Source organism: Lagopus leucura, unplaced genomic scaffold, assembly GCF_019238085.1.
Source record: "Lagopus leucura isolate 7727_CA_CO unplaced genomic scaffold, USGS_WTPT01 Super-Scaffold_100001, whole genome shotgun sequence".
Taxonomy (NCBI): Eukaryota; Metazoa; Chordata; class Aves; order Galliformes; family Phasianidae; genus Lagopus; species Lagopus leucura.
Genome location: NW_024962262.1, coordinates 89,657,842 through 89,672,115, shown reverse-complemented (window position 1 = coordinate 89,672,115; position 14,274 = coordinate 89,657,842). Strand labels below are relative to the sequence as shown.

General features: G+C 40.1%; 1 protein-coding gene across 1 annotated transcript in view; it reads left to right on the top strand.

Annotated features, from left to right (window-relative positions):
* Positions 1 to 14,274, top strand: part of EPHA3 (EPH receptor A3) — a 217,085-nt gene that overhangs the window by 134,562 nt on the left and 68,249 nt on the right. Inside the window, exons 4-5 of the mRNA XM_042867169.1 lie at positions 9,064 to 9,219; positions 9,758 to 10,093. Of these exons, the coding sequence (XP_042723103.1) occupies positions 9,064 to 9,219; positions 9,758 to 10,093 (492 nt within the window). The remainder of the gene's footprint in view (positions 1 to 9,063; positions 9,220 to 9,757; positions 10,094 to 14,274) is intronic.

Genomic DNA, 14,274 nt, shown 5'->3' with positions numbered 1-14,274 from the left:
AAAATGAGATTCCATGAAAAAATGAATATTTAGATTTTATAGTCACTGTCCATTAATCCAGTTTTTTAATCAATTCATTTTTACCAGCAGCTGGAATATTTCCTGGGGTTGAACAATCAGTTGTCTTTTCTATGTCAGTCTACTGCTTGTCACAGGTACCAGATTCATAGTCCCGGAAACCAACGTCCTCTATTTTCATCAGCAAAGGAGGTTTGGTGAGGGCATAAGAAGTATATGCTTCCCCCACACTGCTCAATCAACATGCCTCAACCCTGACCCGAAAGAGTATCTCTAAGGGGAAAGATATTTGTTAAATTTCTTTTCCAATTAATTTGACAGCTCAGCTGAGACTACTAAGAAAAGTACTAATTCATGTTAATTGCAGTAGTGGACCTGTGTCATCTGGGAGCTCTTCTTAGCGTCACAAACCACGAGACAGCATTTTGATTAGGAGGTGGCACTGAAAGAAAGGATTCAGAGCCTATTCTGTATTAATTTGCTCACCTGTAAAATGGGGACAGTGATGTTCTCCTCCATGCATTAACAAAGGTGGAACACTTCAGTAGAACGTTCAGCCCTGATAAAAGCCAATTCATCTTCCTTTCATGCCAGAGACAAAATGCAGACTTTTCATAGTTCTGAATTCACTGTTTTGGAACAACATATGTGCATTGCCGCGAATGTCAGGAAAATTAATATTGAGACAAGGCTTTAGCAAAAAATATCACCTGTTCCACATATATGACAGTAACATGGAGGGTTGCCATAATTAATCTTTGCTAGTGATAAACTAGCAGTTATACTAAACCCTTTGCTTTGAGGTCTTTGAAATAATATCTAGGCTTTAGAGATGAGAGTAAAATAATTCAGGAGAAAAAGTGATTGTCTGCATTTCTCTTGCACTTTCAGATGGTGATACCATTAGGTGCAAGTTAGGCAAAGGTTAAGTTTTAGGGCTAGATGTAAGCTGTCTGACAATTCCTTTATTCTTTATTTATATCAGCTTCTACATACAAACTTGTTTGCGTGGATTGAGCACAGAGTAATTACACAACCACCTTAATGTAAAGCGATAAAGCTGTTTTTCACTTATTAATTAAATCTAGCCTGGGGAGACTAGAGGCCACTCTTTTCATTTTTCATCTCTGAAGAGAGTGAAGCATGGGCAGTGCCTTCCCAACAGCACACTGGTTCCTATGAGCTGGAAAGGAAACCTTCACAAGAGCTTGTGCTCTCTGTGGCATTCAGGTCTGTATTTTGTACTCTGATGTCAGGAAATATCCATCATTTGAAGCTATTAGGATCCTACCTCTTGTTTACCTTCAAGAAGTCTATAGGGTAGTTTGACTTCAAGGGAAAAGTATCTTGACATTCTGTCCTTGCCAAATGGTCACTTAAAACTCTCAGATTTCTTTGTAGAAATGCTCACACAACCTTCTTTTTTTCTCTCAGTCCAAGTTGATACTGGGTATGTTTTCTGGTATTTCTTTAAGCTTTTTTTGTTTGTTTGCTCTGTTGTTTGTTTTTTTAATATCTCTTAAATTAGGAAGTTATTTTTCATCTCAGTGTGGATTAAATTAGCTTCTCGAGAAACAGAACATGGGATTTCTTTGTTCGTCAAAATGACAGTTTAATATATCTCAGCATGTCCAGGCTGTGCTTCAGGAAAACATCTTGTTTAGGGAAAGTGAAAGACACTGCTTATAAACCCAGGTTTATTAAATTCTCTTTTTCAATGCTTGCTTAAGTGACTCGCCAAATATGGGTGGAATTAAGGTAGAGCTGTGTTTATTTTCTTCAAATTCCAAATCAAGACTGTGGTTCTCAGTGATTTCCTGTTAATGAAAGATTTCTTCTCTTCCCACCTCTCCCCCCCCCAACAAATACATGCAAATGAGCTGAAATGCCTTATGCATTTTGGAGCATGATATTTGCGTACCGAAAAGCTAGGACAACTTTACTGTACTACTGCATTTAGCACTGACTGTCTCTGACATTGCACTTTTAACAATGCTGCTGGTAGCAATCATGACCATAATGCACTTCATAAAAGGAGACGCTGAAGCCTGCAAGGCATAACATGAAACTATTACAGACTGCGGTTGAAAGGTGCAGTGTTATTCCCTCAAGATATTGCTATCTCTTATGTACATATAATTAATATGTCTGCCAGTAACAGTTATTAAACAAAGAACAGGAATTGTTTCTGCTGAATGACTTGACCTGGGAGAAAAGCCAATTTAAAAAGCATCTGATTAAAATACATTAAGGTCACAGATCACTATAAAATATGAAGTGAGGAGGAAAAAGCAGAAATTTCATGAGTAAGATTGAATACTACTGAGTGTGTTTTTTTGTACTGGCAGCAGCTTTCAGGTGTGAAAAATGAGTGCTTATTCCCGGGATGATTTTTCTAGAAGCACTGCAGCATCACATCACAGTGGATCCTTGCTGCATGTGCAGCACACCGTCCATCCTGCCGGGGAAGGGGCAGGTGAAGAGGAGAGAGTATTTCCTGAGCCCTCAGATGATGGCCCTGTCACTGTGGGAGGAAAGGAACTGTGCTGTCTTCGCTATCTGTTGATCTCTTCTAGCTGTGGACAGCTGCTGTGCTTCACATCTCCCGGCAACTTTGTCTGTGATTTTCCCATCTATAGATGCAAAAGTGTACACAGGCCACGCTTCCTTCTGCACTTGTCTTCCCCCCTGAAGATAAGTTATCGTAATAAGCAGCTGCATTTTGCAAAGTTAATAATGGAAGTAGTGATGGTTACGTCTTTTTAATATTTAAAATGCAACTTTTTAAATTTTGTCTGTGTTTTCAGAGTAAAAAGTATGTTTCATGCACAGAAAATGAAGTATGAGATATTATTGATTTGGTGATAATACTCAGCAAAAGTGACTGGGTTGCTCCTGCTGCTAGCAGTCTGGTAATTATTTCAGTTATTATACATAGCGTACTGACGACTGCAGTGGAGTTGGTATCTGTTACATCTTGGTGAATAAACTGGAAGCTTTTATTTCCCCAGTTAACAGAACATTTGGTGATGGGAAGAAGGAGGAAGCCAATGTCTGTGCCCCTTCCGGGGGATCTTCTGGTGGGTTCCATTCCACCAGGGATTTTAACCTCCGTTAAAACCTTTCTCAGACATATTTCACTCCTCCTCTGGGTGCTACAGCACTACAACCTAGCAAAGAGAAAACATTATGCTCTGCCAGTGCAGTAGCCTATAGTGGGCACCTCCGCCAGGGGGGAAGCCTTAGGGCTGCTGATGCCTATTACTCTTCCTCCTCCTCCACCTCAGTAGGTACAGGGACCTATCAAAGTATGCTGTCCTCCGCCATGTGTTCCTACTGCATGGTGCAGTACTCGGCTCTGAGGATTACTCCCTGAAGTGGTGTCATACTCTTTACTTGGATCCGGTGACAAAAGACTTGTCTTAAGTCCTACAGAAATAAGAATGGAAAATACGCTCTACTTTATAGAAGCCTGTCTGGGTTGTGTAGGCATGCAAGAAGATTCCTAGAGGCCAGGGGAAAAAAGGATGTGCGCCTATATAAAGCCATGGATTAAGTGGCTCTGTGTATACTAATATCAGCTAGAGCTGCTGAAGACTGTTTCCCTGCTCTGAGGGATTTTGCAGGAAATCCATATTATAATGCAGTGTCTCTGGCAGAACAGGGTGCCGAAGTGAGCAAGGGAAGAGAAAATGAGACATTTTCAGGGCAGTGAATGATGTGTAATAGAAACCGATGATGGGATGATTCAGGGCAGAATTTTACCTTCATTTCCTACTCTTCACGTATCTAAGCCAAAAGTGTAGTACCTCTATCCGGTGTTATTTTTAATATAGCACATGAATGACAAATGGCTGCATATAATTTTTGACAGAAGTGTGAAACAAGCAGTTGGAAAATATCCTTCATTAAAATTAATCATGGTTTTTACCTTTTTGTTGTTTAACTAAGGTATAAACACATGCAGGAAGGGAAAAAAGGTGACCCATCCAAGGAAAATGGTTTGGAGAGTTTTATAAGTTTAATTTATGCTGCTGGCTATGTCACCTGTTTTCACAAGCCGAATGTTGTGCCACATCTGATTTTGCACTTGTGCATATATATGCACAAGTATATGGGTCCAATTCTGCTGCTGATAAGAAGATTGAGCTGCCATCATCTCCTGACTATGATCATCACACATGTGGTGAGAAGAAAGTTGTACATGCTTCCAAAATGGACTTGACAATGCTGCAAAATCTTTACCTTCCCTTATTTGCTAAATTCTGTGGCTCAGTGCCACAGTGATGTTTCATCCTTGGGCTGCTTACTTGAGCAGCAGAGGAGCACTTGATCGCATAGTAGCTGCAGCCGTATCCTTCTCCAGTGTGCTGCAGTGACTGATGCAGGCCCCAAGGCCTGGTACTTCTATTCCTGGCATGAAGAGCAGAGAGACATCCTCTGGTGATGGTGGCCTGAGGCAGTAGGACTGCAAGACCGGTTGCACGGTTTCCATGTGTTCATGGTGTGTATGGCTAGGAGTTTGTGGTAGTGTTGTGTATAGCAGACTATAGAGTCTGGATGCTGAAATATACTTAACAGTCTAGTATTTTAATTTGAAATGAATTCAAATTGAATCATTTAACCCTTAATTAGGACAATGTTTTCCTCTGAAAGTCAAACACATTAGTCACTTGACTGTTGAAAAGACAGTCCCATTTGTTTTAGCAATGACTGCTGTAGGTGGCCATGTAGAGTTGTTTTTTTCTCACTGAAGTAACTTTCACCACTCTCTAAGGCACTCATCAATTTTAGCTTAAGGAAACTCATTTTTACCCAGTAATGAGGACAGCTGCAGTCCTGAAACTCTTACCAGCAGGTAACTTCAATGAAGCCAATGTGGCTCGCACTCATGCTGAAGAGATAGAAGTCAGTCCAAATACAGTTGTAAAATAATATTTGTGGTTGGAGTAGTGCAGGAGTTACCACTGCCAGTAAGTGTTGAGCAGTGAGGGTCCCTGGGGACAAATTCCCACTGCCCCCTGCATGGGGAGGGTAGCAAGACTGGGGCTGCAGGAGAGAAGTCTTCTCCCAGTCCAGTGTCCCCATTTCTGCTTCCCTAGAGGTTTGTTGACTTTGAATGCTTCATATGGAATACATGCAAATGCAAGACATTATTTTAGGGTTTTGTTTTGTTTTTTAATATACACTAACGTATTAGTAATGTTGGTACTTTCAGCAACTACAGGAACAGGTAATCGCATTCTTATCTTTTGTGCAAAAGCACATGGAACTGAGGAAAAAAGAATCCTTGGCTTCTGAAAGAAAATGTTAACAAAATATGCTTCTCAGAGGTGTTCCCATGCTGAAATTACACATTCAGTGAACACTTCATGTGCTAGTGCTTTTATCTTCAACCTGACTGAAGCAGAAGCTGTGGTGTTCACCTTAAAAAGACAAGCTTTCTTCTGTCAGTTCATGTAATCCATTTTTTTCTGACATAAGAAAGCAGGAAAGACAGTTAAAGAGTTCTTTTTCTCTTTTTTTCTTATCAGAAATAAGAAATTAAGAAATTATTAATAAAAGAATAATAGCACTAAATGCACTCAGATGATTTCTTGTTTGCACTCCCATTCCAAGCTTCAATTTCAAGTATAATTGCCTTTTTTTTTTTTTTTTTTTTTTTTTTTTTTTTCCTCCTTTGGGCTGCAGTGCTGAATAATCTTAAATTGCTCTGACAGAGACAGTAAGTGCGAGACAGCCTGAGGGGAAGCTATGAGATCAGGATGTCCTTGCTAGGATGTGGTGGGACAGCAGGGAACCAGCAGTACGTCTCCATCACCAAATGCTGTGGTGGCAGTAGGGAAACAGGGATGTGTTCCTCTGGAAAAGCAGCAGCCTGATCTGGCTTCTGCTTCTTCCTCTCTATTGCCCCACACAAGCACCACCTTTTCTTAAATAGAGTCTATTGTTTTTCATGGAGTCATGGAAAGGTTTGGGTTGGAAGGAACCTTAAAGATCAAGATCTAACCCCCTGCCATGGGCAAGACTGCCACTCCACCAGATCAGGCTGCCCAGAGCCCTGTCCAACCCAGTCCTGAATGCTACCGGGGTTGTGGCATCCACAAAATATCTAGGCAGCCTGTGCTGCAGTGCCAGTGCCTTACTGCCCTCTAAGGCACTACTTAATGAAGTTTGATTCCTTCCTTTGCCATACTCACCCGCAAAATCTATCAGCTGCTTATGCAAGCTTGTTTATTGATGTTTAATTCACTGTCTTATTAAGAAACATTGGCTTCAAATATGTCCCAAATAAGCAATCTTACTGTAGTTGCATCCCATAAATGAATGTTCAGGTGTTATGAATAAATTATGCTCAATGAGCATAAGTTGTCTGGTGGGAAGACCAACCACATGGCAAAGGTTCAGCTTTTCCAATTTTTATTTTACTAATATAACAAATTATTAAAATATATAAGATATATATATGTATGTACTCAGAAATGCCTCTGTCTTGTATATGTTTTCCATGAATATGAAAATGTCCTTCAAGCTAAGTAGATATGGTTAAGTGAAGCCATTTGTTTTTTATAACTGGCACTGAATTTCCACGGGAACTTCTGGTGAAGATGGTGTGTAAATCAATACACAGCGGCAGTGTGGTGCTTGTTTCTTTATGTGCTGTCTTGGTTACTGGTACTGGAAAGGGTGGGATTGCTATCCCTTCTTTTCTTGGGGCCAGGAAAGCCCATTCTGGACCAGAAGGCAGTAAAATATTCAGAAGCTCCTCTGTCAGCAGGAGGGATAATAGAGACAAATAGGCGTGACCTGTTTATCATGGGGCAGTAGTTAAGAAAGGATGAGACCTGAGTTTTAGGACTGCAACATCTGCAGCAATAAACCAAAAAAAAAGCCAATTCTCTGCTGTATTTTCTCCTAGTGGAGGTGTTTAAGAGGAGATGTTGAATTCTCCTTTATTTTCCAAAAGTTAAACAAGCAAAAATCTCCAAAAAAGCCTCACAGCCTGGGATGAGGTGGAAACAAAAGCAGCCCCAGCTGCAGAAGGTCAGGCTGTGCTGAATCCTACAGCTTGGCATGAGGGTCTGCAAGCTTTGCTGCAGAAGCACTTTTAGCAACTCGACTTTCACAAGTGGCCTGGTGGCACTGTGCACCAGAGGCTCAACCTGGGGATTATTTCACTAAGGCTTGCAGGAGGCATTGTGAAGTGGGAGATGACTTTCTCAGCTGTTTTGTTAGCATGGCATGGGAGGCAGCAGCTGCAGCCAAACAGCCTCTATTTGCAAGGGCTTCGAAGTGCTGGAGGGTGGCTGAGATTAGCACTTTCCTGTGAAACATTTCTTACATCTCCAGACCGGCTCAGTGCTGTGCCAGGAAGTTTTTCTTTGTTGAGATGTTTCAAGGCTGAATGTGCAGCTGTGTGAGGTTTTGGTTTCCCTCTGCTTTCCAGTGTGTTTCACTCAGGTGTTTGGTGCCCAAAGCTAATGAACCAGAAATTCATGTATGAAATGATTATAGATGGTATTGTGTGAACTGAATGGCCAGTACTGGAGCTTCCCTCTACTCCATCTCTTATGAAAGTGTTGTAATTATTTTTGATTACCACAGTCTGCTCATCCAAACTTATTTTTCTGTTTGGGCGCTGCATGCATGAATGGACAGGACCACATCATCTTGTATGTTGTTTTTCATCTACCATTTGTGAATCAGCTCACCTCCATAAGCAAAAATGAGAAATGTGAGCCTGCGTTGGTTCATGCTAAGACTGGTGTACCTATTCTTTTGGTTTGAAGTAGCTTTTAAATCAATGACAGGTCCAGAACCATTTTAGTTATCCTTGACTGTCTGGGCTCCAGATACACACACAAAAAAGGTTGTGTTTTAGATTGTGTAGCTCTTTTTTATTATTATTATTTTAACATTATAGGAGAATGTACTGGGGTTTCCTAAGGTTGTTAGTAATGTGTGTTAGGCAAGTGCTTGCTGTGAAATGAAAGCAATAGGTGAACCTGTTTTGAGATGCAATCTCTTCTGTTTTGTTGTCTGTGTGCTGCTGTAGTACAGCTGTTGTGTAGTTACAGTTACAGTTTTATTGGTGTGTCAGCCAGAATGACGATACTGGGTATATTCCGTTTGGAGAAGGATGTGTGCCTTGGAGAGAAACTACAGCTGAGCTGCAGAGTCTGAGTGTTATCTGGTTTTGGTTTAATTTTTTTGAATTTTTAGATGGTGAGATCATCTTACTGGAAAGAAGTCAACCATGTTATTTAATTGCATGAGTTTTTCATAAAAAGATATTTACTTGATCGTTCTTTACTGTAATTTGCTTCAAAGACCATTTTCATCTGATGCAAATGTGCCTTTGAATCAGTCTGAAATGCAACAGGAACCAAAACAGAAAGGATTTGCAAATGTTGGTGAAAAGCCACCATCAAGACTTTGTCAGAAGCAGATTCTGTGGGCTGCAGCACCATCCCTGGAGGACTGTGTTAACACAAAAAGCATCCTCACAGTACATATCCCACAAATTTCTTGTAGTCAGTATCAGAGGCAGCTCATAGAGTCTGATGTGTAGGCCTTCAGTAATGGAATAGATCTTTCACTATTCAGGTTATTTTTTTGATTTTGGATGGCTTAGTCACACTGAACTGAATAGCTTACAATTAGCATTCCCTTGTAAACAAATCCCAGCAACAGTAAGTGGATAAAGTTAGTTTCTTATGCAATTTAGGGACCATGTTCTGGTAAACAAACCAGAAGCTAAGAAAAATAAGTTCTTGTAACGCAGTGTAGAAAATGTTTCCTCTTGCAATATACTGTTCTGCTATTCAAGCAAAACAATATAAATTGAAGCTGATTCATGAAGGACTTCATTCTGCTAAGAAGTTAATTTCTGTTAGTTTTCTCATGAGAAAACTGAGGGTTTTAGATTGTAAACACTCAAAAATATGATCTATATATGAAAGATTCCAGGACGATTAAAATATCACCTGTTAAAATGGAAGAGCTGTCCGTGAAATTTAAAATTTCATTCTTTTCATTTCGCAGCTTGTCGACCTGGGTTCTATAAAGCTTCTGCTGGCAATGTGAAGTGTGCCAAATGTCCACCTCACAGCTCCACCTATGAAGATGCATCTCTGAACTGCAGGTGTGAAAAGAATTACTTTCGCTCTGAGAAAGACCCTCCATCCATGGCTTGCACCAGTGAGTAGCATCATTGTGCTTGGGGCTGTCGTTTTTTGCTCTTCCGTCTGTATCTGAGCAGCTTGCTTGCTTCCTCCCATTTTCCATTGCAGTCAGCCATCCATTGCCTGCCATGTTTTCATACATGTTGGACAGGCTACCAGAAATTATTGGGCTGGATTTGTGTCGTTTTCTTTTCATTTTGTCCAAGTTCTCTGTCAGAGTTGAGAAGGAGAGCTGAGACTTTTAAATTCATACCAATATTTTCATCAAAATCCAAGAGCAATTATCAGTAGCTGTCCTACAGAACAACTCTCGAAGAGTGACATTCTGTCCTGAACTATGCCCTCAGAGTACTAACTGTTTCGAGCAAAATGTGGTTCTTGATGCTCTAGTTCTGTAGCCTAGTGAAATATTTCAGAATTCTCTACAGGAAGTAACTAGAACAGTTTGGTTATTTGTTTTTTTGTTTGTTTGTTTGTTTTTTGCTTTTATATGCTTGTGCCCTTGCTACTCTCATTTTAGAGCAATACAGAAATACCTATTCTTTCCTTTGTAGGACCACCATCTGCTCCAAGAAACGTTATTTCTAACATCAATGAGACATCTGTTATCCTGGACTGGAGCTGGCCTCTTGACACAGGAGGTCGAAAGGATGTCACTTTCAACATCATTTGCAAAAAATGTGGAGGAAGCAGCAAGATATGCGAGCCCTGTAGTGACAACGTACGATTCTTACCCCGTCAGGCTGGCCTCACCAACACCACGGTGACAGTAGTGGACCTTTTGGCACATACCAATTACACTTTTGAGATTGATGCGGTCAATGGGGTATCTGACTTGAGTACACTTTCCAGACAATTTGCTGCTGTCAGCATCACGACTAATCAGGCTGGTGAGTCTCCTCCTGATTACCCTTTCTTTGTTCAGAACTACTGAGATGTATGTACCTTTGTCTCTACTCCCTCTTTTACAGTAGTTACTCAGAATGCTCATATGCTAGGGTAACTAATTGACTTGAATGTGCTAGTAAAAGTAAAAGTAGAAACAAACTCAGCATGTGCTGCTGTCAAAGGACCTGGCAGCATAGCTGTTATGATTAACTCCCAGTCCCCAGTTAATAGTCCCTAATAGCAGAGTCATATGATTCCGTAGCCAGAATGTGTTTTATTAATAAAACCAGATTTTAATAAAACAGTCAATTCAATTAATCTCCAACATAAATTACGGTAGTAATCTTAGTGATTAATTTTGATTAAATAGAAGTGGAAAAAAAAAAACTTTGATATTAGGCACATCAAAAGCTAACATTAAATTAGAGAGGCTTAAAACATTGCTTTTTATTATTATTATTTTTATCCTTTGCAAGTTGTCTCACCAATTCTGAACCACTGCCAACACAATGGGGGTGTGGAGCTGAATACCAAATTAGGTCCCAGTCTCTTGGATGGTAATGTGCAAAGGGATTGCTCTGCTTCTGTGAGACTGATTACAGTCATCTAGACCCTGCACAAGCACAGCAGTATGCCCTGACTGTCAGATCAGAGCTTTTGTCACTGCTGCGTTATTCTACCATTTGTGTCTCATTTGTCAAGGTTTCATCTAAAAGTTGTGAAGAATCTAGACTCTTCTCTAGCATTTGTTTAGGTGCCAAGACTGGAGAAATGTTTGCCAGAAAAGGGAAAGACTAAATCCTTAATTTTCAGTGGTCCTACTGCCGCTGCTCATAATCGGGATGCTTTGTACTAAGACCATGTGTGTATGCAGTAGGACTGCTTCCACCCCTTTGCATCCCACACCACATCTCAAAAATACCTACATGTCTTCCTCAGAGCACAAACCAAGTTAATATAATTCTAAGTAGACATTCTCCTGGTAATCTAAGTTATTGCAATGTTTTTCACTATAGAGGTTATGTCTCTTCTCAGATCACAGATCTGCTTTGGTGGGAGGCACAGAAATGTGAGAACAGATGGTTTTCTGACAGCAGTCAGTATATTTGCAAATGCTCTGAAAAACTGTCTAACTATGCAGTAGGCAGATAGAGGTGGATCTGCTCAATAGGAATGTCTTCTTGTGATCCCTTTCTCATCTAGGTATTGACTTCAGCTCTGAAACATGCTTTTTATGTTCCTTCCAAGTAAACTGCTACTGTTGTATTTACATTTTTGGGATATTTCTGTCAGTGATTTGAGCAGCCTTTGTTTAGGTGCTCCCTTTTCTTCTGACTTTTATATCAGAGATATTTCGTTTCAGTCTATTCATCACTGTAGCAGCTAGAAATCACCTGGGGATGTTCTATTAAATGAATTCTGTAGGATCAGTGAAAGGTATTTCTCTGCAAAGGTCTTCTGCTTTGCAAGGTGCTTCCCCGGGGCCCAGAGCTGGCTGCCTTTGCAACCTTTGCAACAGGATGCAAGGAGGATTTTGATTTTGTATTGGAACACATGACTCTTGTGACATGGTTGTCAGGGTCAATGCCTTTCTGGAAAGAGCAATTTTTTTTAATGTAACTTACAGACTGCTTAAGCAGTTTGCTTATTTATTTTCTACTTTTATGCACTGTTACATTATGTAACAGTATAAGTGATGTGACTTATTATATGTTTAATTGTTCTGTCTCTTGATCATGCTGGTTGATTTATTTAGTCAGATTTCCCTTTGAAGTTATGTATGTTGCTAAAACTATCTTAAATATTCTTATCAGTTATCTTAAGCATGGTTACAAGAAAGCAATTTCTCTAGTGTTCCCTTCCTGTTTAGATCATAAAAGGGACACACAAAGAGCATACTTTCTGTTCATGTCATACAGAAGAGCCAGGAAGGGGGTGAGAAAGTCTGAAGATCTTACATGACATTTTATTATATATTTAACTATGGGGGCATTTCAAAAGTATTAATTAAAGCATTGTTGAGTTGGATCTGAAAGAGATCAGAAGAGCCAAAAGCCAGTCACAACTCTAATGCTATTATTTGTATTGTTTGACTTCAGGTACATGCCTTCAAGAATTGAGGCACTTACCAGTCAAATGTAATTTTAGTTACATAACTAAACTGTGCTGAACTTAAGATATACTGCACTGGGAGTTGTTGGGGGGGGGGGGGCGCCGCGCATCCCTTGTGGTTATGCATTTCCATATGGCCAGGTAGATCCTGGGGACAGAGCCACTGGCAAGCCCACAGAAGAAACAGTGTTAGTAGAATAGGAATTCAGAAGAAAAGAAGGTCCATAACACCTGGATCTTTGCTCTGGGGTCTCCTGAATCCAGGCACTTTCTCTTCTGCCAGCAATAATTTGAGAGCTCTCTGTCCTTTCAATAGACGTGGTGAAGTAGTAGTACTCATCCTGGACGTTTAATATCCATGTGTTTCTCTTATCCACTGTCAGGGTCCATCCCAGCCTGGAGAAAAATATTTTGCAAAGTGTTTTTCACTCTCATTTAAAAAAAAACAAAAACAAAAACAAAAAAAAACCACTGTTGTATGAGTGCATGAGTTTTCAAGAGCTTGAGGCAGGATTGCACAATCTTTTTGATTTTCCAATGATAAAAATGAGATGTTTGTGGCGGTTATCTTGGTAGCAAAAAAAAAAAAAAAAAAAAAAGCATCAGTTGTATTGTGTTTGCTGGGACTCTGAGTCCCAAAGTCCTGCTGAAAAGAGAACAAACATTCCTCTCCATGTTTCACATCACACGCATGAGCATTTCTGCCTATGCATCCGTCTCCAGTCAAATATATCAGAACATGCATTGTACAAACCTTCTTTTATATGGCAGCTGGGAGATTTGCCAGAGTGCGTTAAAATAAATTCAGCTGATACGTTAGTCAGTCAGTCAGTTTGCACAGCAGCTCCATTCTTAAATGTAAACACATCATATACACACATGCAGACACATATCTGTAATTAGCATAGACTTGTATATACACACACACACAAAGAGCCACTTTAGATGCTGCTGAAAAAAACAGGGATGCCTGCACAATGACTCTGAGCTCTAGAATCTCTAACTGAAAACCGTAATAACATTTTAGTGGAGAGTTTTGAAAGCTGATATAGAAGTAAAGGAAAAATGTGCTTTGTTGTCAGTTGTAAAGTTTGAAACATCCAGACTGCGTCTATTGAAAATTCAAGGAAGATATTACATTTTAAACTACAAAACTGGTGTGAAGCCAAGATCCAGCCCCATGCATTAACAGAAGTTCAGAATCATTTTGGGAAATAGATTGTGCTTTTTAATTCCAGCTGTCTGTCATAAGTTTTACTCTGCTTTTATTGCACTGTTTTCCCAACCTTCCAGTGAAGATGAGTAAGAAGGCATATCTGGAAAAAAAACAGCAACAAAGGCCTTTTGCAAAATCTGACTAGACTGATGTAACACTGGTATTTTTCTGATGCATCTTTCTGTCCATGGTATGGAAATAAGAGAAAGGGCACATATTTCTGTTTAATTTAGCTTGTAGATCATCCTACTTGATTGCAGTGTAATACACGCCTTCAGTTGCCGCTTGATACGGCATCCTCCAAATTATTTTGAAGCACTCTGAGGCTTTCACATTATGTCAGTTGTGTTGCACCAACACAGATGCCATCTCCTAATAACACCAATCAGCCTCATTTAGAAAGGGTCAGTGATGACTATGGGAGATTGTCTGGAGTTCAGTGTCCCTTGAGGTGGTGAGTTAATAGTGAATGTGTCAAGCAGAGTGACTGACACCTGTGGCACACTGCCTGGCTTGTGAATGAAGTGATCAGATGTCTGTGCATAGGTGTTCTAGCTTGACTGGGTTTTCTGACCACAGTTTGTGCTTTTTTAAATGATTTTTTGTTGTGGCTTTTTTAATATGTAAAACCATATTACATATTGGTAATATGTAATTACCAATGGTGGCTTTCTTGCAGCTTTAAAAAGAACACAAAAGAAAAAGTGATTCAGCCCAGGTCAGAACATTTCTATATTTACTTTGGGCTGCTGCAAGCACAGAAGTCCCACCAAAGGAGCTGTAGGCTGCTATGAGTTCTTCCCTCAGTCTCATCTTCTCTGGGCTGTACAGACCAAGAGACCTCAGCTGCTCCTC